Source organism: Rhipicephalus microplus, chromosome X, assembly GCF_043290135.1.
Source record: "Rhipicephalus microplus isolate Deutch F79 chromosome X, USDA_Rmic, whole genome shotgun sequence".
NCBI lineage: Eukaryota > Metazoa > Arthropoda > Arachnida > Ixodida > Ixodidae > Rhipicephalus > Rhipicephalus microplus.
The window spans coordinates 114,371,227-114,396,171 of NC_134710.1; the positions used below are offsets into that span (position 1 = coordinate 114,371,227).

Sequence of the window (24,945 nt, forward strand, 5' to 3'; positions counted from 1 at the left end):
CACCCCCTTAACACGGGGTAAACCAAAATTAGTATGGGAGGATAAGATGGTTTGACAAATATGACTCGCTGGTAATGACATCAATAATGTGACAGTCTCGTCGCGTACGTCGTCAAACCCATTTCACCAGACACATGTGGCACGTACCCGTATACCACGAGCGGTTTGTGACACAGGTATTCAGGTATTTGTCACCAGTGATTCACAGTTTACATTTACCCAGGAACCGCGAGAACAGACACGGGCATTTTCAACGCGAGTGCGTTAAGGAAAGGCTTACATCGGTAGCGTTGACCAGACGAATGCAAAGGATAAATGTCAGGGTGCCAACAGGAACCGAAAACCAGCATTCTGCGTGGTAATCAAGCATACTGCCACAGAACCACGCCATGTCTCGAGACTGGTGTTCAAGTCGACCCTATTATTCTAGAAACTGTAATTGTGGTTGCAGTGCTGGCTTTCCAATTTTACAAACATTACATATGTACTCCTATGACATAGCCTTCACGTCAGGTTAACATCAATTGTAATGAAGCACCATCAACTGAAGACGATTTATGTTGCACTGTCAAGGGCTACAATCCATGATGCTGTTGACATTGTTACGTAACTGTAAACAACTGGTTATATGAAACATATATGATAGCTCAATTATAATCTGTGCGTACAACAATTTCACATATGTTGATCATTTGCTAACGTTTCGCTCATTGAAAAAAATAACTCCCTCACGTTCCCTCCGCATGCTTCGCAAAACATTGATTCCCAAGGTACGAGGGATCTGTCGAATATTTTCTTTTTAAGGTAAAGCGTAAAATTTTGCACGTGGTGCCAGGGATGTCATTGGTTCTTGTCGAATGCGAATGTTCCACTCATTGATGCGTAAGACCATTCGTTGCTACCGAAAAATATGCATGACGGCGAAAACGACTTCGATTATGTAAGCCCTATTGTGGTTAGTGCTCATAATAATCATACTTTCGGCTTTGATCTTGGTGAACAGGTGATTATGCTCTGCGGCATGAAAATTAAGACATATTCCATATACTAAATGATAATTGTTGGGGCTTTATTTCTTATCCCTAAGATATCATCATGAGAAACGCGCATTGAGATATCATCATAGAAGGCTTCAGAAACTTTAATGTGCATTTAAATCAAAGCATAGGGCCTTTATCACCGAAATGCGGCCGCCGCGCCCGGGATTTTATCACGTGACCTTCAGCAGTATATTCAAGTGCCATAACCATGCACTGGACCACGGCCGCGGGCGGGTTTATTCCATGTACTTCTTGCGGGTTAAGTTATCGCATGCAGCTTAGGAGAATGAATCTGTGTTTTGATATAAATGCTTCTTGTGCCGTAAGTTCTGTTAGTGGGAAAGCTTAACGTATAAATATATAAACCCACCATAGTTGCGAAGCAAACATAGGAGAAGAAAAAGAAACTTTAAACATGGCAGCGTTCATTACCAAATATTCTGTAATTGTGAAGACGAGTGTTTTACAAGGGACATATTTTGCGAGAGAAATGGTAATTATTTGCGATCAAGTCGGGCCAGGAGGTTCTGCAAAGCTTTGTGTGGCCGCTTCAATATGCTGACAACATTCAGCATGAAGGCCATGAAAGTGGCAAGTCACTTTTAACGAGAACAGATGTACGCCTTCATGAAGGGCTGTTTATATTGACATGACCATCCAACTCTTGTCCATGGCCACGAACGTTGCAAAAGATGCGTACATTCCCACTTTAGAGCAAACGAATATATTATGAAGAAAAAAATACACAGGAGACATCTCTTTCTCAATATAAGCTGTTGATTTCGACGCATCTACTGCTGAAAAATGTTTCTACATTTCTCTATAGCACGTTTTACCTAGCTGCTGACATGTTTCATTGTTATTTTCTCACGGTTGGACGCCCAAAGTGAATCATCACCATCGTTCTGATGGTTCGCTTCAAGACGCGTGCGATGAGATTCAATCACGCCGCTTCATAGTCGTTCTTTGCGGGTACGAGGGAAAGCTTGCGAGGGCAGGCTGTGAAGGGTTTCCACCTGATGAGCGCCATTTTCTTTCGTGCATTTCTTTGCGCATCTTATCCTTGAGCTTGTCCAGCGTTGGAAGTGGCTACACTTACTGCCGTGGGGGGCTATGGCTCCCCGTGGAGGTTAAGTAGATGGGCAAACAGAGGACTCTAACCTACCGGTCATGGACAACGGCAACAATGGTGTTTTGTTTTCGGAGCTAAGCAGTGCCTTTTATTCAGTGAGCCGCTATGGGCTTAGGACAAAGGCCAATTTTTGTGACGATATCGTTAGCCGCCGCTGCCAGTGTCCATCGGAGCAAACACGCCCTTTTTAAAAACTTGTGGGCAAAAAAAAAAAAATGCACAGGGCATAACCGCCACTTACTCGCTACGGTCATCTGTACCACTGCATTGCTTCAGGTCACGTCCAGGGGGTTGTAATCTTTTTAGGATTATGAAAGAAACAAAAAACAAAGTCTGAGCCGTCATCTAACCTAGACATTCTTTGTGCTAGTCATGTAATATACAACAAGCCACGCCAGTGTGTGCTACTGCTCGGAAAGAAACTCACTCTACAGAGGCGTCATGTCGAGCCTGGAGCCACGTTAGCAGCGATGCGAATTCGACGTGGTAGAAGCGTACAATCGCACAGGCGTCCCATCATGTGAATTGCGTTATGAGAGAGTCGTTTAAAAATGCCTAAATGTTGCGAATGGCTCAGTAATAATGCATAGTCATCATCACCACCAACTAAAACAAAGTGAGGAGTTACACGAACGTGTAAAAAATGCTTCGCTACTTCACGAAGTGGTCATGAAATATTTAACAGTATTTAGCTGCACTGCCAATATATGTGTCCTAAGAGTTGAGTACCGGCTCAAGGAAGACCACTCCTCCTACTCACGCTGTGAATGTGCTACGTGTGCCTCTGTGGCAGTAGTGCTAAATAATCCACATTGCTTTTAGCAACGAAAGTCAGTGATACAGGCCGATAATTTGACGAGTCAGAGCAGTTAGCTCTTTTTTTAATCGAGGTTGTTGCCACAGTCCTCCAGGTCTCAAGAATCGCATTTGTTAAAAGAGGCTGCGCAAGTAATATCTGCAAGATTCGACTCCTTCCATCGCTGGTACTTCTGAGAAATTTCGCAGAAATCTCATTAAACCCCGCGGAGCACTAGAAGCCTTTAGTTTGTCGATGAGGCACGACATTCCTATGGCCGTAGTGACGGCCGGTGGCAGTACACTAAAGTTTGAACCAAGAGGCGCCGGTACGTCATCAACAGGTTTGGAGGTAAAGAGCGACGATAAATCGGAGTTCATGACATTTCCATGTTGTTCAAGTGTAACTGCTGGAACGACCGTTATGCGCAAATATACCTTGACGGTCACTAGTTGCCTTACTTGCCGCTGAACATTGCAGACTGTTGCGCCACGGTAACCAATTCACCAGCTAATTGCAGAGAAAAAAATGTTTCAAGTTATTGCGGGATGCATGCCCCACTATTGTTCAACTGTTCGGCGTCGTCTCGGCGCCCCCCTGGTGTTCCTCACACACCACGTGCTAGGATAAATTTCACATTCAGTGGTGTACAGTCGGCCATATATATATATATATATATATATATATATATATATATATATATATATATATATATATATATATATATATATATATATATATATATATATATATATATATATATATATATATATATATATATATATATATATATATATATATCTATTCCAGCGGAAAGCGTTGGTTACACGATGTTTTGATCCGGTGTTTCCACAGAACTTGCAGACATTCTCAGCAACACTCACCGCTGAAGCTCAATAATTTTAGTGAGCGCTTCGCCTTTTGTAAGTAATAATAATTTACTTGGCTCAACGTCTCAAAACGACGATATGATTATGATAAAGGCCAAGGGCTTCAAGAATTTCGACTACCTGGGGTTCTTTAACCTGCACCTAAATCTAAGTACACGGGCCTCAGGCATTCTGGCCTCTATTGAAAATGCAGCTGCCACGGCTGGTATTCGATATTGCGACCTGCGGGTCACTTTTCGTAAGTCATTGATAGCCACAGTTCTACACTAATCTGATGAACATTAAATACAGCTACCAAACCTAGTTGCGGTGTCTCTATTATGCACAATACTCTTTTGAGGATATCAAAGTGTGGTTAATTGGTTACTGCGTCCTGTCGACTATTGGTAATCACTGCTACTTCCTGCATGAAAGAGGCGCATCTGCTAAAGTGTATTTTGCTCTAACGCCATGCCCTTCTACGCGAACACGTGTGAGAGGCTCCACTGACAACTGTGCTCGGAGTCGGTTTTGCAGCTTCCGTGCCAGTTGTCACGTGATAATAGAGGGCAGTGGTGAGGTTTAGGCTGGGCTGAGCCTGCGCGTCGCGACGTCGCTGCCAGCATGTATGTATGTCGACGGCGGCTATCGCTGTTTGCAAACATGTAATAGGTCTATAGCTGCTTGTACATTTGTCGTTCGACCTTATATTTTAGCTGCCTCAATTGTTCCTTGCCCGCGTAGTATCCTGCTCTGGCGTGTTACGCGCTCTCAGCCACCTCAAATGCTCTAAGCTTAGGTATACCCTCTTCGTAGAAACTAAAAAAAAACGTCTAAAGAGACACATCCCAGCTCGATTACCATCATTTATGCTAATTGTACACTATTTAGACAGCCGCTCATAACACCAGACACTCGATGAAAGCCAGATTCAAATGCGACTTTGTGTTTGCCGGGGAGTTGCTGCCTCATGACTCGCCGGCATATGCGCGCCGCACGACACTGATCTGTTTAGAACAGATTGTTGAAAATGGTTTCTTGCACCACATTTATTTGATTGCTTCCCAAGGCGCCTCATCGCCATTACAGTCTACAAGTAATACTTGTTTGCAGAAGATTGGAGTGCACACAGGACATTTGCAGCTAAAATATCAAAATAAAGCGTGCCAAAAGCTCGAATAAAGTACACGGTGGCTTGCGGAAATAATGGGCAAAAAAGCTGAAGTAAATAAATAAAAACATCACTAATCCAACGTCTTTGTATAGGCAGTGATGAGATTGCTTTTTTTCTTCGTTTATGCAAACTGCAGACGGCGATAATCGTCTTGTTAGATGGACTTTTATACAGCGTACAAGATGTAGTATTTCAAATATAAGGGACGGGGATGAAAAAAAGAAACTGAAAATTAAGATTCAAAGCTTGGGCTTTAGTAAAAGTAAACCATGATTCATTCCAGAAAAAAAAATATTTGTAGCGTAGAAATGATAATCACTTGAAAACAAGGGCGGAACCAAAAACTGTAGGTTGACTCACGGAATGTCACAATTGTGCCAGCCCAGCATGTTTTCATTATCCTCAAAGAATCCGTCATAATGGTAGAACAGAAGTGTTTGCATCTAGTGTCATAAGGATTACCGAAGAAAAGCAACTAAACAGGTTACTAGTACCAATAAAAAAATGCAGAGCACTTTCACAGCTGTGAAGACGAAATTTGGCGAAAAAGACGACCGCGGCTACATGTTCTGCGGCTGCAGGCGTCGCGTTCGGACACAATTGCGCATTTGTGTGCGTTCGCTCTCTTTCATTCCCCACTGTTCTTACACTAAGCCAACAAAACTCGTCCATACCAAAGAGGGATGAACGTCCATCCCTAGGGCAACTGCTGATTACAGCTATATCGGGGTCGTGTAGACAAAGGAGAATGGCAATAGGTTGGTAGTGCGATTGCCGAGTATTGCGACGCTTAGTATACATGAAAGAGGCGTCGGTGGTGACAGAGTTGTGTGGAACACCGAAAATTGTGCTACGCGCTGTTTTGTCCGCGGACGCGAACGTAAGAGCCTCGCCGTGTACAGTTGCGTTGTGAAACTAAAGTCGTTTCCGCCTCACGTACAGAAAAGGTAACCCCTTACCGCTACTGAAAAAAAAGCAACACGGATTACTTTTGCCGTTACTTTATGATGAAAAACTTTCAGCAGTGTGCTTTCACTGCAGGAATCCTCAAAAATTTCATCAAGTTCATATTTATGAATGAGTTATTAGCAAGAAAGTGTTTTATGCCGGGGTCCACCATGGCTTCGTTGGTGTACTTCAGCCACGGAAGCGACGTTGAAAAATAAATACTAAGAAATTGCAAAAAAAAAACAACGCAAACATCTGTCCCGCGAACTCGAATCTGCGACCTCTCAGTTCTCAGTGCGCAGGGTTAACCACTTCGCCAGAAAGAGTACATTGTCTGGAATGCTAACGGCAAGCCATTTATATACACCGTACACCATTTGGAAGTACTCAGAGCTTCGAAACTTTAGCGCGTTCTCGTTATTAGTGGCGAGATGGCGTGACAGGCTCGCGTTCGACAAATTGCAAAGGTTGTCGCCTCCACTAAGCGCCGCCCCCACGGAGCGTGGTCTCTCTCTTGCGTGCGCTTATAAGACTCGTACTTCAGGAGAGGCTGAACGTCACTTCGCACGCTGGCACGCCCGCGTTTACGGAAGGAGCGCACTGCTAATACACGACGCAGGAAAAATTGTTACTGTTGCTCACGCTTGTCCTCTGCATACTTGTGCACTTGTTCTGTGGGTATTTCTGTTTGAACAGTGAGCGCTCTTTAAGCGTCGAGCTGTGACAGTCTTTAGTCCGCGCTCATCCTGTTTTTGCTGATTTCATGTGGGCTTTGTGGTTGAGTTGTGCGCTGCAAGTTTCGAGCTGCTTACCGTTCCTAACGTGACTTTGCGATTTCTTGCTCTTGCTGAAGCAATGCAGAATAAACGCTCAACTACCTCTGTATTGATGCATTTCACTTTTGTGTTAGAGCGATTCCTTTATAGAGGGATCAGCCACATTTTCGTTATGAAACTCCTCACCGGGAAAAGAAACAGCCAACGTTGGTGAGGCCAAATGATTATAAAAATGGTCATCCTATGCAGAAGCAACTTCATTTGTTGGGAGAAGAGGGAGGAAAAGGGACGCGCAAAAAGCAAACGGTTTCCAATCGACGCGCATATTGTACGGTGCATAATTTGAGGTCTACAAAAACACATGGGTGCAATTCCAGTTGTGATTTATGGGTATACTTATACATAGCTGCTCTGCACGAATACGTAACTCTCCTTAAATTGACACTGGCCGCAACAGTCACCTTTCTGAAAGGTTGTTTTCTGATACGTATTGAAAACGCACAAACGGCCACGGAGGGCACTAGTACGTTTTGTTTTTGTTTTTTTTTGCAAAATCAGTAAAAATATAACTTCGCTTTTTATTTTTTTCTTGAAAAGGGGTTGGCAAAAGCAATTGAAATAAAATAAAAAAATAACAAGTGACGTGATATTTGGCGTTCTCAAAATTTGTTAGCGCATTCACATTATCCGTTAGTGTTCTGAAATTTGAACAAGTATACGTTATTGATTAACCCGAAACAAAAGCAACGTGTTACTACACATCGAAATTCCTGATCCTGAAAGCAGCTGTACCACTTTCGAGGTCACGTTTTCATCGCTTGAAAATCCGATATGTTCGCAAAAACACAGTCAATAATAAATGTTACTGAATTGCTAAATACAAAAAAAAGTAATATCAACCGTGCTCGCCCATTTGCAGACGAGCCCGTGGCGTTGGCCGTGCACGTGGGCGGCCAGATCGACTTGCCCTGCAAATCGCTGCTGGCCAACGATCTGCCCATGCGCATCAACTGGTTCAAAGACGACTCGCCCATGGCCGTGTACAGCGTGACGTACGCGAGCAACCAGAGCTTCCACCGAACCAACATCATGCAGGGCCGGCACGCGGCCCGCTCCGACTGGAGCCAGCGGGCCTACTTCAGCGTGCTCGGTTCTCCAGCAACGCTTAAGGTGAACGACTTGGCCTTCCAGGACACCGGCACTTACGTCTGCCAGGTGGTCATCAGCCGCGGCACACAGCGGAACGCTACAGTTCACTTGGTCGTGGTCGGTAAGTGATGTTGTCCTTTCTTCACTTTGGCATATGGTGACACCATGCGGGTACACATTGGAAATATATACAGTATAAAATGGCTTATTCCTAATGTCACAAAACATACTACCTTGGCGTAACGTCATGCAAACTTTGGCACTGCATATTTGTAACAGAGTGGCCGAATTTGTAACAGAGTGGCCGATATCCCCTGGATTGAGGCTCTTTCAAATATGGCACTTAATATATCAAACTACGCAAGACATTTTCGTTTATTTACAGCTATATGGGTGGTCGAAACCAAAACTATATTATAAAATAATTTCTGCAGTTTGACGTCCCAAAATCACGAGTTGATTAAGAGGGACGCCATAGTTAGGGGTTCTGGCCAGAAATTACGATCACCTTCAGGGAGTATGCAAGGAAACTCAGCCGCAGAGTGGCGTTGTGGTGCGCCAGACAAGATGCCATTTTTGAGGTTTTCATGCTGTAGATGACCATGCTTGGCACAATGTTTGCTGTGCTTATGTGATGGGTGTTTTGTGGTTTGTTCTGGCTTTCCGTGGCCTCGCGCGTTGCATTCACATTGCTGCAACGTTGGAAGTTTCCTGTACCAGTGATTGCAGCATGGACTTGTAAAAACATCCAGGCAACAACACCTTATTCTTTGTCGAGTTGCATCAAATTAAAGATCTACAACAGTGCGGTTTACGGTTGCTGCAAACGCACAAATGACAAGCTGAACGACGAAAATAGTCAACGGCTAGGCTTCCACGTGGTGCCGAAAGTCAAACTTGGACAGTGTGTGAAGATACCGGAGCAGCCGTCAGTGCGCAGAGCTGATTACGCAGAATTTGTTGCGAAGACCTGGATGAATCGACGTCGTATTACCGAGTTTGTGAGACGCACTGCTCCAACATGTCAGCACGCTACACCGAGGTGAGCTATGCACGTGCAGTGCGCGCACAGAACTTACCCTTTAGATTGACCTTTCATTTGATGAAAAAGAAAACTGAAATTTTTTGCTTGAATGCCTGTGAGTGGCACACCAGCACAGCGATGTTGAGGCAAACTGTTGTTTAGCTTAAAAACACAGTGGCAAGCATGGGTTTTCTGCAGCGTTGAAGCCTCAATAATGGGGTCCGGCCTAGTTCACTGCAGAACCACAATGCGGCTAAGTTTTAATAGATAATTCCTATTGGATGCGACGAGGACGTACCGTGGCGTCACCATGCGGAACCATCCTGGTGACAAGTGGGATCCCGCAAATATCACAACAGCTTTCGCGTCGGCTTTTTTTGAAATTATTATTATCATTGTTGTACTTTTATTTCAACAAAAAGAGTTATTAACTGCTGCAGCTTCTTCAACAACTTTCGAAATGCTAAATAGCTGTTCCAAAAAAAATTATGCTTCTCAAACGGTGAGCTAGAGACCTGCTTTTGTATTATCGAAACAACTCAATCTGCGTCGAATCGAAGCATCAAATGGCCATCAGCGTGTGCATGTGGCAAGGAAATATATATATTTTTTTTGCTTCAAGAAATGTACGCACCTCAGCTAGTTCATTCACTCTAGGATTGCATCTAAAACAGGTCGTCGTTGTTGTGACTTGCCTGTCCGAATTTACACTGCTGTTTAGCACACATAACCCTATGAAGCACAGCGCAAGCGTCTTCTCCGCTTTTTGGGAAGCAACTCGGCATTCTGATAGCCGCATGCTGCTGTAACCTCTATGTTATGACTGGAGCACATGCGTGCCTCATTCGGAGTTAAGGAAGAGTACTTCAATGCTTTGAAAGACTCTCGTTCTAGCTAAGAAAAATTTCACATGAGCTAAACCTTCTCCGTGGCACGATCGTAATATTTGTCTGTTGCCCCTTATTGCGCACATTTTCTGCGGTTGTCACATGGGGCACATTCAATCACCATCAAGAGACACAGGGGTGAAAATTTTTGATAATTGGCTCAGTTCTGCAGCATAGACAATGTGGTGAATCGCGATAAAGAAAAGCGATCACTACCGACCAACCTTGCTACAAGTACCCTAATCTCTTGTGTTTCTCTGTCACGGCTTAAATGCTGCTTTAGTGCTTTACACGTTTGCTGTGCGACGACATTACGTTCGTACATGCTTCGAGTCACAGCACTTGTCACTCGAGATAGCACATCAAAATATTTCATCACCTTCATTTGTTTCGAAACTTTTGACTTTTTTCCGTTTTTTGCGATTTCAGTGGCCCTTAAAAGCGGCATATGGCTTGTATATTTTTCATTCTCTTATACGAACCCCTGCCATGGTCGAAACGTTAGTCATAAAGGAATTGCTTTTTTGTACGTGCACCCGCGCTTCTTTTCTCGTGCGTACCGGACCTACTTTACCATGAATATATATATATATATATATATATATATATATATATATATATATATATATATATATATATATATATATATATATATATATATATATATATATATATATATATATATATATATATATATATAATTTAAACAACGCATTCGATGGCCCCTAACAACCTCTGCAAATGCACTTGCGGCGAAGTCGTAAAACACCTCGGAGGCTTTCGTTATATAGTAGTACCAATTCTTCCAGCGCCTACCAAATCCCTACCAATACAGCAGAGGGCAGCACAGGAAAATGAAAAAGGCGGATTTTGATGCCAGCCGTTGGTTCGCGTTACGGAGGGAATATACGGTGTTCCCGCAAGCTTTTGACGAGATGCAGCACAGGGCAATTGTGGACGTGCAATTTCTCGTTCGACAGCATTCAAGAAGGAATTTGGGTAGCCACAGGCCGACGATTCACGCTGCACTAAGCGTACGTTGGCAGTGTAGTCTTCCTTTTTTTTTGTAGATTTTCTGCGCGCGTCGTAAAAGTGACGAAACCATGGCCCTTTTGCGACAGCGCGAAAATGTTTTTGGTTTAAATACTTCACATATTCTAACGTCTTTCTTTTCGTGCCTTAAAACGAGCGCTTGCTATTATGGCTTTATATATATTGTGCTGTACTAAGTAGAAACAGATGTATGTGGGTCCACAAAAGTCCACAAAAATAAAACACACAGTAAACAAACAGAGCGCTGCGTTTGTGTTTATTTCATTTATACTTGACGTTAGGGCAAAAAATGTCCTTTTTTTTCTTCACATTTCCCATCTCGAGCTTGCGCTTGCAAGCATGTCGGGAAACTAATTGGGAGATATTTAATATATGAAAGATAAAATGTCAGCACAGGCTGTGTGGCAAAGATCGCGTTTCAGAAATGAGGATAGGATGACATGCTTCCTCAAAAACTTTATTTACAGGAAAGGTCTTTTCAAGGGATATAAGCTTCTTACTCAGCGTTTTGGGCTCTCTCTATTATTTAAAATGAGCTACAAAAATCTCATCATACATTCTGCGACACATTTTTTTTTTTACGAGAATGCTAGTGCTGCGCGTACTTCATCGCCGGTTCGCAAAAGTGTCCGTCGTCGCAGGCATCGAATCTCGCGACTCGTCGTTGCTTATTAGCTCTACGGTGAGGTCTGTCACCACTTGGTGCTCGTTTGAGAGCTTTAAAGACGCTTCTTGTTTTGATAGTCGTTCCCCTACTATAGGCTTTCAATGCAGTGCGAAAACGTTTACTTGTTGCATCTTATCTGGAGAGCTAAGCTACAATGCACTGTACTGTATCTGTCTTGTTCACGGCGAGATCTTTCCGCTGATTCTGCAAGTGCTTTCAAGATAGCTGCCACTTCCAGCCGTTTTGGCTTGCAGTCGGGGATTCCTATTTTTTGCTCAGTCTATTGAAAAGTAAGCTGAGCATTTCGGAAATTTCGACAGAATTATACCTGAAAAAATTGACAGGACTGAGCAATGGTGCAGCCACCGTGTGCCCCCATTTTTCGTCAATGTATGAATCCTCTTGTGTATGCCTTCAGGCGCGAAGTGCAGCTCGCACACCTACAAATAAACAAATACTTGTTTATCCCCAACCTTTCATCAACACGACCAATATTATGTACTATTTCAAGCTGAAGCACTGCGTACTTGTAATAGCACTATAAAATATTAGAAAATTATGCAAGATAACTTGAATTAGAATACTGCGATGGAATAAAGTTGTTTTGTGGAATTGCACGCAGCCATTTTCTGCGTAGCTCGTCATCTAGCAGAAATCTGAAAAAAGCACTCTTTGCACGTCGAGTCGATATTTATACGGCACTGAAGGCACAACACTCGTTCGGGATAAAGTCAATGCATCACCCACAGTACAGCACTCATGACGTCTGAACAACATCGCAAAGGTGGAACCTCCAGAGACCGACGTACCTGGTGTGATACCTAGAAGAAAAGTGATGTGCCAACAGCGCTCACATCGCCGCCTAGTGCACAGAGAGATTCATGTTTTGATTGATATGTGGGGTTTAGCATCCCAAAACCACCATATGGTTAAGAGAGACGCCGTAGGAGAGGGCTCCGGAAATTTAGACCACCTGGGCTTCTTTAACGTGGCACCAAATCTGAGCACACGGGCCTACAGCATTTTATTCTTCATCGGAAATGCAGCCGCCAAAGCCGGGATTTGATCCCGTGACCAGCGGGTGAGCAGCCGAGTACCTTAGCCACTAGACCACCGTGGCGGGGCAGTGCAGAGAGAGCCACCCGTAAGCGAATGTGCATAGGCTAATATAGAACCCCCCCCCCCCCTCCTCCCTTCCCTCGTTGTTGTCGAGGCTCATTTTTCTGAAACTTAGACATGGAAAGCTTTTTCCATCAATACGCTCTCGCTTCAGTAAAGTAGGAAGCTCATCAAATCAAACTGCGGGTATAATGCAAAAAATGTTTCAGTTATTTCGGCGTGCTCCAGCTCGCATGTACAAGCGAGCATCGATGATAAGGCACAGAGTTCGAGGCAAGAACTCCGACGTGCGTTCTGTAACGCCTGAATGCGTTAAATGTGGGCCTACGCATAATGTGAAAGTGACCAAGTACATACAAGAGCAATGAAGGTAAAAAGTGTACATATTTATCTTACGATTAATGGTACGAAGATCGCTTTAGCAGGTCGCGGTGGCCGCATTTTTGGTGGAAGCGGAAATGTGTGAGGCCTGTGTGCTTAGATTTAGGTGCACGTCAAATAATCTCAAGTGGTAGAAATTTCCGGAGTCATTCACTACGGTGTCTCTAAAGTATCGCATGGTGGTTTTGGAACAATAAAGGCCAACATTCATTAGGATCACCTTCTCATGGATGAAGCGCCGGTGATTTCCGCCTTTACAGTGACATTCTCCATTCATCGCTCACTTCCTGTGCATTGGACTGTTTTATTGCGCATCTTCGCATGTACTTTTTACGGTTGCCTTCCGTTTGTATATACTGCAAATTGGGATACGTGCGTGTACACTTTCTCGGTATACAACGAAAGGCAAAACCAAGGCCTTCGAGATTCTCCGGCAACTTGTCGCAGAGATCACGGGGGAGAAAGACGTGAATATGGTCATGACAAACGTATTGCAATTCACTTGTACGACACTCGTGTTAGGATCTGGTAGTTAAAGCCGGAATTTCGAGCCCCTAAAGCGTACGTGCGCCATGCTGTGTCGTGACATACAGTTGAGATCACGGGTGGTCGCGGACTGCACGGCTTTTGTCGAGCGCGTCACCAGTCTGCATGCAACGTTACTATTTTAGTAACGTTGTCTGCATGTAACTGTTGATGACACTCGTCGCAGTCAGAGGCTAGATAGATATGTGGGGTTTAACGTCCCAAAGCCACCATGTGATTATGAGAGATGCCGTAGTGGAGGGCTCCGGACCTTTCCACCACCTGGGGTTCTTTAAAATGCACCCAAACCTGAGCGCACGGTCATACAGGAATTTCGTCTACATGGAAAATGCAGCCACCGCAGCCGGGATTCGATCCCGCCACCTGCTGGTCAGCAGCCCAGTACTTTACACACTAGACCACTGGGGCGGGGTTCGCGGTCAGAGGCTGTGCAGATCTTTATAGTCAAGGGCACCATAGTTTTTCATCAAGGCTACAGAATATATTAAAAGGAAACTTACATTATCACACTTTTTCAGGCGACCAGCTAAGGAGAACGCGATTGATTCGCTTACCCAACATGTTTGCAACGGCTCATATCCGGCGCTCTAGTCATTCTGATTCGTGCGACAACTACGCCAATCGGCAAAACAGAAGTCTTTTCCGTCCGTGACCATTCACAACGTAACAACAGCGTCGACTGAAGCTTCTCTTCGTAGCGCGTGGACCTGTTGAGTCTTGTTTTCACCGTCATTCCGGCAAGCTATCCAGCAAGCCCTTCACGGCAGTTCGGTTGTGCGTCCCACTAGGGTAGAGAAATTCGTAGCTCTTTTCTCGAGTGTTCACAGCGCAAACACATTAGCTATATAATTGAATCGTTCTTTAGCACACGCACCCCGCCGCGGTAATCTAGTGGCTAAGGTACTCGGCTGCTAACCCGCAGGATGCGGGATCGAATCCCGGCTGTGGCGGCTGCATTTCCGATGGAGGCGGAAACGTTGTAGGCCCGTGTGCCCAGATTTGGGTGCATGTTAAAGAACCCCAGGTGGTCTAAATTTCCGGAGCCCTGCACTACGGCGTCTCTCATAATCATATGGTGGTTTTCGGATGTTAAACCCCACAAATCAATCAATCAAGGAATTCGAGCTTTGCCGTACCGAAAACTGTTGCGACAGGTGGCGCCACATTTCTGCGAAACCCCAGAGTCTGATGTCTACACACGGCGCCCTCGCCAGCCTGCACCATGTGCTCCGCGCTGCTTTCGCGTTAAATGTACACTTGCAGGTTGGGCTAGTTGGTATGACATGACGATAGTTATAGCGCGAGAACACAACGAAGACACAGAGACAAGAAGGACACGAATGCTCGTGTCCTTCGCGTCACTCTTGTCTCTGTGTCATCGTTCTGTTCTCGGGCTATAACCATTGTGAAATGTACAGTTGCCCAAATATTTACCTATCGTTCACGAACGACAATCTTGTTTGGGCATCTTCACTGCTTGACTGAATGAAAAGGTGTGGACTAGAGCATGTCCTTATACCACATGCATGCCCACAAAACAATTTTTTTTGTCCTGCACTCTTTCATGTGACGCTGACACACAAAAAAATTCGCTACTGCGCACGATTTGGCCGACTGTTGTTATGGTCGTAAGCATGCTTTGCGCGAACACAAGTGCGCGCGCGCCACACAGTGCGGCGAGCGACACCTACGAAAAGCAACACGAAGCACTGCACATACGCAGTTCGTTTTTGGAGTGACTATTTCACTATCGCCCTCATCGTGCCCTAGATGAGTGCCTTCGACAATGGTGCGCTAAGCTGACGTGTTGCACACAATGGTAAAATAACTTCACCGTAAATTCACGGCGCATGTATACTGAACCTTTCTTTGGTATATGGTGTGCGCTGCCAATAACACCGTGCTGCGCGCTCTCCCGTGTTCACGCTAAGCGTACTCACGACTGTACATACCCAAGGCAACTTACGTGCGTCTGTAACTCATTCTTTTATTCAAATAAAAAAAAAAACATTTTGACTTTATTACAGACACACAGAAGAAAGTACTTATTGCCGATTTATGCGTATTCTTGGTGTAATTAGGCATTTTATGTTCCAAAACCCTTACACATGCCATTGAAGCCTGCCATAGTAACATTTTTAAGTGGGCAACTCCGGATCAATAGTGACAATTTGTCTACTTTGACGTGCACGAAAATTTAGGTACACGGGTGCACATGTCATTGCACTGTTAATTGTTACATTTTGCCCCCATCTAAACGCGACCACTGTGATCGTAAAACAAACCTGTGTCTTAGAGCTTAGCAGTGTGACACCTTACGTGCTAAGCTATGGCGGTGGGTTATTTATGTTTCTAATGTGGCTTTAATGCGCGCCTAAAATATGATTGCTTTTATTGTCATTCAGAATGCCGAACAACAAAAGAGGTATCAGGGCTAGTGTGCCAAGCGTAGGCGGCGTCTATGCGTTACGTCACAATAACAATAATAATAATAATAATAATAATAATAATAATAATAATAATAATAATAATAATAATAATAATAATAATAATAATAATAATAGCATTATTTGTTTTAGCATCAACAGGAAAAAATACAAGACTGGTGATGCTACGGGGGGCTAGCAATAAGCCTTCAACGGCTTGACAAGGGCCAGCGCCGCGTTTACAAAACTATACAGGGCAAAAAGAACAGTGCACAACGAATTGGGTGCTATTATAGGAAAAGGCCTATAAACATAGCGACAGCTTAAAGGTACACTTCTCAATTTACATTTAGATGACACGACTAAATTTATGGGAGCAGAAATTGTACTTACTTCGCTGGTTATGGTAGCCTATTTAATTGTTTAGTTCATCATATTAGCGGAGGAGTTAAGACCCAGTGGCAGCAAGTACATAAACACTTGGCGGCCATAGTTTGTATGAGTAGGGGGGATGTTTCACGTGTGACTGCTCCGTGTAGCGTATGATTTTGCAGATGAAGTCAGGGTGGCAAGTTTTCCTAGGAAAGGGTCGCTATTTGCTGGTATTCATAATATCATTTCAATAGAAGTGCATTGAACAAGTTCGGCACTGATTTATACGCACATCTCGAATTATAGGCTTTGTGTGGTCATTGTATGATTCATTTGAGATGATGCTCACGGCCTTTTTTCTGCAGAGAGTGGATTTCGGGAAAGTTTTAGTCAGTCGTTGTGCTCCATTCCTGATATCCATATGTTAATGCAGATGAAAAAAAAAGAGCTGGATAAAATCAATTTGATGTGCTTTGGTAGAAAGTAATTAATGTTTTCTTGTGGACAACATTAATGTGTGCGTTCCATTGCATATTTTCTTCAATAGAAAACACCCAAGGTTTTTATTACTGCTACTAGTTTAATTTGACTTGATTACTAAAAGACCAAGATACAGAATAATATTTGCTTATTTTTAGGCTAAACCAGAACTGCTTTTGTCTTTGAAACATTCATAGATAAGGAATTGACCTGACTTCAAGTATTCAATATAGTGAGCACCTCCTTTGATTTTTTTTTCGCAAGCCGACAGAGAGTGTGATGTTTCAAAAATAAGCTTGTGTCGTCTGCATGAATTACAAATGGTAAATATATGTCTATATTAAAAACATCATTCTTATATAGCTTGAAGAGCAGGGGCCGAGAATGCTTCCCTGAGGAACACCATGTAGTAAAGGTTTGAAATATATGAGTGCGAGTGGTTAATACGTTCGCTTTCGTTGCGGTACTGTTCGCGCTCGTCGATAGTCCGCCAGCCACTTAAACGCGGGTGCAGCATGTGTGTGTCTCCAAACGGTCACAAAGCGATGCGCCGGAGCACACAGCCATCCGCATACTACGAGCTAAACGCTGGTACATATTAAAGCGAGAGCAGAACGCCAGCGAAAGGCGGCTTGCCCGCAGAGCCAACGCGTAACTAGTGGGAGGCTACAAGCCTAACTATACGCAGTGGATCTCACGAAACTGCACTCCCCAAGTTGCGACAAACAATTATGCTTATTGAACGGGCGCGGTTTCTCGGGCAGGAGGGAGCGCGGCTGTTTCATGCATCTTCAGACCCACTCGCTCGCAAAAGAATTTCGGTTTTGGCACGCTGGCAGCTGAGGCTACGCGCTGTCTATGCCACCGTGATCTCGATAACCACAACACCAGTGCGATTCGAAGAAAACACAGCGGGCACCTCCGGCAAAGCGCCGCCGGTAAGCCGTGTTCCCGCGCGATCCGTCTGAAAGCGCGTGCCTCTGAAATATCTTCAAACGCGCGCTCACGCTGACGCCCGTCACTGGCGTTTTGTGGGCGGCTTTTTAGACAAATTGCCCGGATACGCTGGCGTGAGTTTTGTCATTAGGGTAAAGTGCTTGCCAGTCCACAGTCGGCCCGCCAAATCGACGCGCGCTCAAAGCCAGCTCTTCAATTTGCCGCAGCTCTATATAGGTGACGAAAGGCCATCCGGTTTCGAAAAAAGCCTATACTTGAAACTTTTCTCTATTCAATGACGCCTTAGAATAGGCACACATCCGCGCATTTTTTTTATTCACTAAAAGCGATTGGTATTGTCTGTGCTTATATACCTTTTTTTTAATGCGAAGCTTTCTTAGCGAACTTTGGCGACTTGGAACGTATCTATCTATCTATCTATCTATCTATCTATCTATCTATCTATCTATCTATCTATCTATCTATCTATCTATCTATCTATCTATCTATCTATCTATCTATCTATCTATCTATCTATCTATCTATCTATCTATCTATCTATCTATCTATCTATCTATCTATCTATCTATCCGCCAACGACATTTAGCTTTCCTGGCTGTTCCAGTGATGGGATCTATACCAAAATTGGTATGGCATAACAAGACTGTACAACGACCATAACGAACTAGTCATAATTATTACATGTACGTCATAAATGCGATGATTCACATGTCATGGTCTTGCTACTCATGCGGTGGTTTTGTTCGCATGACGTATTGCAAAAATCGTATGGGATGACATGACTGTATGGCAAACATAAGTGCCAGGCCCTAACGTGGCAATCGTGAAATGCATGTGATGTAAGTCATGATTACTTGCCACGCTTATGATGCGCTTGCGGCCGTTTGGCTAGCTTTACATATACCAAATTTGGTACTACGTGACTCGAATGGAACGAACGTAAACACCACATCCAAAAATGATAATCATGATATGCGTGTCATTGAAACTATGACTACACGCTACGCTCATAGAGCGCTCGTGGCCGTTTCGCTAGCTTCACATATACCAAATTTAGTATTACGTGGCGTCAATAGACGACGAAGGTAAATAACGCGTTCAAACATGATAATCATGACATGCGTGTTATGTGAGAATATGACTACATGCCACGTTCATAGCGCATTCGTGGTCATTTCGCTAGCTTCGCATACACCAAATTTGGTATTACGTTATGCGAATGAATGACAAACATAAACGTCAGGCGCAAACACGATAATCATGACATGAAAGTGATGTACGACAAATATTACGTGCCTACCACTGCTAGGGCTGGTATTGCAAACATTAGTGCTATACTGTCGTTACGCGACTATGACCTACATACCTGAATCTTATCTAAGATACCTGAGTGCAAATAAGATTTCTACTTGTGTTTACTGCGTACTCCCATGCGCCTCGCAACATTGTGCTGATTTCAAACTGACATATTTACTTTCTTCAATCGCGCTTCGCATATCATGGATTCCCACTGTGCGTGGGATCTGCCAATTTTTATTGCAGATTCATCAATCTTTTCTCCTAATTTGTCTTCGTCTCCTACGGCAACAAATGAGATTAGAAATTTTGTAAATGCGCACATCTTGCTTCGTCCTAAAGCGTGAAACATTCTTTGGGTAAGTGAACTTTCTTTATTGACCAAACAACAAAAGCGTAAAAGTATATATAAGAACAACGCCATTAGCTCACCTGATATATGAGGCAGAAGATATTATGTTGTGTCTTTCTTACTATAGATTTATGTTTGAATAAACTAAACCTGCTTCTGAAAACCCGGTTTGATCTCAGTGCCTTGCACTTCAGTATATCAGTTTGTGTGTTCCGAATTCAGGAAGAGTCTCCTACAAGACCGTAGGCGTCGTGAAATCCGGTAGTTCGTGCTGAATTTCATTTCTTCGGGAACAACATCATTCTTGGAGCGTCATTCAGGAGTTTCTCGTTGCATCAATTTACGTGAGCAACGTAGGTACATACTGCAAGAAAGAAAATCAGAGGGCAAAGAGGGCCCCCACCTTTCGTAAAATTATTCTCTAAGTGTTCTATTCACTTCTCATCACCTGTCCCTGGCTTTTCTCAGTGGTAACATAGGTGCGGGCTCCACATGGGTCAACGAAGAATAAAAATTACGGAAGCTAATAAGAATCAATAAAACAAAATACATGCGCTGGTTACCGAAGCGCCCGTTTTCGATGTTAGAGCCTTCAATTTGCCGACGCTGCCTTTGCGAGGTGCAGCGCCAGAAGCGAATTCATTTCGTGCCGAATGCGAGAGACCAGTGCAGCGTGTCGATCCTTTGTGCACGTTTTGGTCATCTGGCCACGTAGCCGCGGTGTTGTTGAGAGCACTCCAAGAGAGCGACAGAAAGAGCGAGAGAGATGTAAGAATAGGACAATTTATAATTCCTTTACAAGGTTAGGCGGTGGGGCTGTCGACGGAAGCCGTCGTATCTGTCCACGCTCAGAGCGTCGGCGGTCTTCCTCAGAGCGTATACAATCCCGGCAGTCCCCATCCAGCCGCGCGGTCGTCTCACGACTCGCTTTCGTTCTCTCTTTCTCTCTCCCCTCCTGGTCTCTCTCCCTCTCAGTCGTTTTGCTAACACACGTCGCTGTAAGACTCAGTAAGGGGAAGTCCGGGGCCGAGGGATGCTGGGCACGCAAGTCCACGATTACGAGTTTTTCTAAAGCGGACCGCGCAGGGCCCGAAAGCAAGACTCCTCGTCGCAAACGCCACGGCTGCTTTGTGCACCACGTCATGAAGGGCCTCGCAACGCGGGTACAGGCCGCAGTCGTTGCTGGGCTGCCGCCGCCGCAAAACGCCTAGACAACTTTGCATATTTGATTACGCGTGAAGCGACGCAAGCGTGAACGAGCAAACGGTATGCTGCTCCTGCGGCAATTGGGGTGAGTGGAAGGGTTGAGGGGGAGGAAGAAGTACAGTATGTGACCCGTCAAGCACCAGCGCAAAAACTAAAACAAAAACCGGGGGCGATGGCAACGGACTGGCTAGAGCATGCAACGGGAATGCAGAAACAAACGCACGGTTGTGGAAGCGAGCGCCATGCTTGTCGACGCTGCTGGGCGGAACGACGTCGACCCTTCTGGGGCGAACAAAAAGAAGCACTCGTCGCGAGAACATAACTTGACGAATCCCTGCGCTCAGAGCAAAGGCCCCGCTGTCGAGACGCCGGGCACACGCCCGCGCACGCATGAGCATCGCGCCCCTGCTGTGTACGCGGCTTTTCCTCTCGCGACCGAAGGCTGTATACGTGAGAAAGGAGGGCTGAGGAAGAGAGTCTTGCCCGCTGCTGCTGATCCGCTTGCGAATTCAGGGGCTACTGGTCCACGCTGGCGCATCTTCAGCGTTGCCGCGACTGCATGTTCTCCAGTCACAGCGCGCAAACAAGGCCAAAGCCTTCCGGTTTCGTTTCCACGATGTGTATGCTGCTCCCCTCTTTCTGATTTGCACCTCCTTCCTTCACCTCCACGCGCACTTCTTTAGTGTGGCTTCCTCGCTTAGTTTTGTTTCCTTTCGTGCCTATACAGAATACATGCGCGATGGAGAGGACCAAGGCGACAAAAAAGAATGCTCAGCAGGTGTCACTGTTGTTTGTATGGTTCCGTCCAGAGCCAAAATGCGTTGACTTTTTTTTTCTCCTTGCCGTCACCTGTGTTCCTCTGCTCAGGATTCAACAACGTCACTGTGCAGGGTTGTTTTTCCAGGAAAAAAACTTGATTGAGGATTGCGGGCTTCCTCGCGTGCGCTGAATTCATACTTGGATCGCGTGCTGGAATCTCGGGAAGCTCCCCCTCCGGTGCGCTTTTTGTTTACTGCGCCCCTGTTCCTTGTTGTGCAAGTTTTACTCGCCTCTATCTTTGAAAACCGCGGCCGTTGAGGAACTCGCGGTGTTTGCGCTACACGGACGTTTGAAAAATGAAATACTCGTCGGAAGGCGCGGCCGCCAATGCATGCATTCTCGGTAACGTGAAGCACGTTTGTTTTCCGCCAAAATAGAGTGGGATAAATGAGCGCAGCGTGCTGCTGGTCCATAAAAGAATTGCTGTTGAAGCAAGTTGCAAGAACAAAAATTTATAGAAAATTGTGGGAAAGAGAGGCATGCATTGCCCAGCATCGTTAGTTTGACTGCTGAATTATGTTTACTTTGCATACCTGCCATGCACGTTCAAGTTGATAGTCTTTGTCGCAAACCTAAAGATGGAAAGAGAGCGCGTTTTCTTGTTTCCTCACATTTCATTAATGCAACATAAGGCAGTATTTGCTCATAATAAGAAACTACCCCAAAAGCTTGAAAATAAATAGTGACGAGACGGCAATTCACACACCAGGATGACTGAAATAAGCCATCATCTAAAACATGTACTACTGCTGCCTCTTGCCTATCATGGATTCCTGGGAAAAGGATATGGTATAATTTGAGGAACTTTGCTTCATTACAGGGAACGAAAATGTTGATAATGTATACTAAACAGTACTCAATAAGACAGCTTAATGAAACCTGTTTCATCGTCATGAACTGGCGCAGCGACTATGATACCCATCCTTATGCGTAATGTCGCACGATGAATGTGGAACCCTCCCTACTTTCTGCACATTCATCTTAACTGTCTGAACTTAATACCTCTCGACTCCGAATTCTAGTCAGACTATCCCGAACATAGTAGCTGTTCACTGCGGACAGTGGCATGATGCGTTGTCTTTCCAAAATGCTTTTACTCGTCTCGTCGGAATGGCCAACAGGCACGGCAATGATATAACACTTTCTCTGTTATTGTGGTTGACTTTTCTATAGCACCAAGAGACATTCGCCGATGGCACTGCGAGTACGCCACGGTAACCCATGCACAGAACAGGCCGTGACGGCGATCTTATAAAACTACGAAAAAAAGCTCTTAAGGTGAAATTGATATAACCAATAACTCATTAAGTTCAACAAGATATATTATAATTGCGAAATTGATTTGCCACATGCGCATTTTTAAATATTTACGCTCATAAATGTACCTACTCTCTACGTCAACGTTGTAAGCATGCCTCGTGAAAACCTGTCGTGCTACCGTTTTTTTTTTTGCAGGCCGTTTTTTTATTCCTGGTAGCGTGGCCTGCGAATTTGTGACAACCCCAGTAGATTTTGTACGTAGTCGTTTCATTCAATTTTCCAAAGAATGTTGAAGTACGCTGCTAAAATTTCCGCAACAGTAAGCGCCAAACAGAGAGAAGAGCTTCCTTTTAGCAGGTGTCTGACCAGCGGACGAAGGAAATTCTTTTCGCTGCGCACTTTTCGTTGTACATGTGCATGTACGCAGAAAACAGAGTAAAGATAGCAAAGGCTCCGCTTTTGCAAGCACTGTAGCACTGCACGGAAGAGAAATGTTACAGCATTCTTGTCAAAACTGCGATGTGTCGAATCTATCCGAAAAGAGTATACGGAGGCGAGCGCAGCCAGCTTTCTCCTAGCGAAATACAGAGTTCCTCTGCGTTCCTGTTTCGTTCTCTTCTTAAGGCATATGTGCGTAGCCACTCGTCCGTTTCCATTATGTCAGAACGTTGCTTCGCTTCCTCTGCTCGCCGGGTGTAGTAGCAAGCAGACCGCGCAGCCTAAATGAATGGGAGACGCTGCAGCTGAAAGGGTGGTGACTGAACCCATTTAGACGTGACACAGTCCGATGCACTTCCGGCTTACATACATCGGGTGAGACGAAGACATTCATTTAGAACTTTCAGGAAACACCTAGTGCATAATGTTTATCGATTTCTTTTGTTCACTTTCGAGGTAGAAGAGACTACAGCTTCCGCGGCAATCACCAAGTCCGAATTGGTAACCTGTGAAGGCCTTTATAGAATACTTGAGGTCAACATTTGTGCTGACCCCGTGCCGAAGTTGTTGCTGGTCATGCCAATGCGTTTTCTTTTTATCTTATGTGTTTTTTCTGCGTAAGAGCATTTGTAGTTTATGCCTCTATTTTTTTCTTGGCACTCAGTCTTGCCTATGTAGTATGAGATAAAGCAGCCATGCCTCTTGTTAACGTTGCTGATATGGAGTTGCACTACCGAGCTCGACTTCGTCACTGCAAATTCAGCTGCGTTGCAGCGTTTTTGCGGGGTCGAAGTAAAAGAGTGCTCACGCATGTGCTTATATTTAGGTTCGTTAAAAAGTATATAAAGTTAAAATGAGCCCGGAGTTGAGCCCCAATATATTCTTCAAGTCCTGCGGTGTGATGTACCAGCAACTTAAATATAAGATAAAAGAACTGCGCCCCATGAGGTTCACAATCAATTCCAATTAAATGCAAGCAAATAATAAATTAGACAAAAAACAATTCACAGAAACGCCAACTTTATTGAGGCAGATGAAGGTGAGTGGGTGCCGTGTAAGAAGTTGTGTGGAGATTGAATGGATACTTATGAGCGGTCAATTAAAACCAGAAATGAGTTATTGTATGGTTTGTATCGCGGTACCATTGCATTCACTGTACCATGATATCACATTGCGTTTTTTTCTTTATGCATGCCACATCTGTCATGTATATTAGAGTAATGATGTGTTCACAACAACGTAGTGTTGTTTAACGTGGCACACAGATGTACCAATGTCCATGTGCCCCTTATTTTTAGAATGTTATAATTTTTTTGTTTTTTGTGTACATAGTGGAAATAAACTTTTTTTAAACAGTATGGTTTGTTGCTTCACGACCACTTCTGTCTGTAATTTAATTTAGAAGTCAGAGATCTTAAACGTAGAAGATCTGGTACGTTGCAAACCACTGCAACGTACTCGATGTTACTTTAATCTAATTGGCTTTTGTTACTTAATTGCAGGGTTAATCAAATGAAACGCAGGCACGCATACAGTTTTCTGCGGTGAGTGATAAGGAAATGTTGACTGATGAAAAGGATCTGTGGTACAGGCTGATAGGCCGAATGTTACAGTCTGATGTACTTCTGTCTAAACTGAATGAAGGTGGAAACGTTCTAAAGAGCAAAGCAGTATTTACTAAATATAACAACGAACATGCAACAACGTTACCCAAACTGATGCGCTCCCGTGCGCACTTCTGCATTTCGGTTTCGTGCGGGCTGAGAAGGAGAATTCTT

The 24,945-nt window shown here is 44.3% G+C and overlaps 1 protein-coding gene across 1 annotated transcript in view; it reads left to right on the plus strand.

Moving 5' to 3' along the window:
* Positions 1 to 3,223: 3,223 nt before the first annotated feature.
* The window catches only part of LOC119176786 (synaptogenesis protein syg-2), a 253,756-nt gene continuing 232,034 nt past the window's right edge, over positions 3,224 to 24,945 (plus strand). The window contains exons 1-2 of the mRNA XM_075876407.1: positions 3,224 to 3,296; positions 7,655 to 8,005. Of these exons, the coding sequence (XP_075732522.1) occupies positions 3,224 to 3,296; positions 7,655 to 8,005 (424 nt within the window). The remainder of the gene's footprint in view (positions 3,297 to 7,654; positions 8,006 to 24,945) is intronic.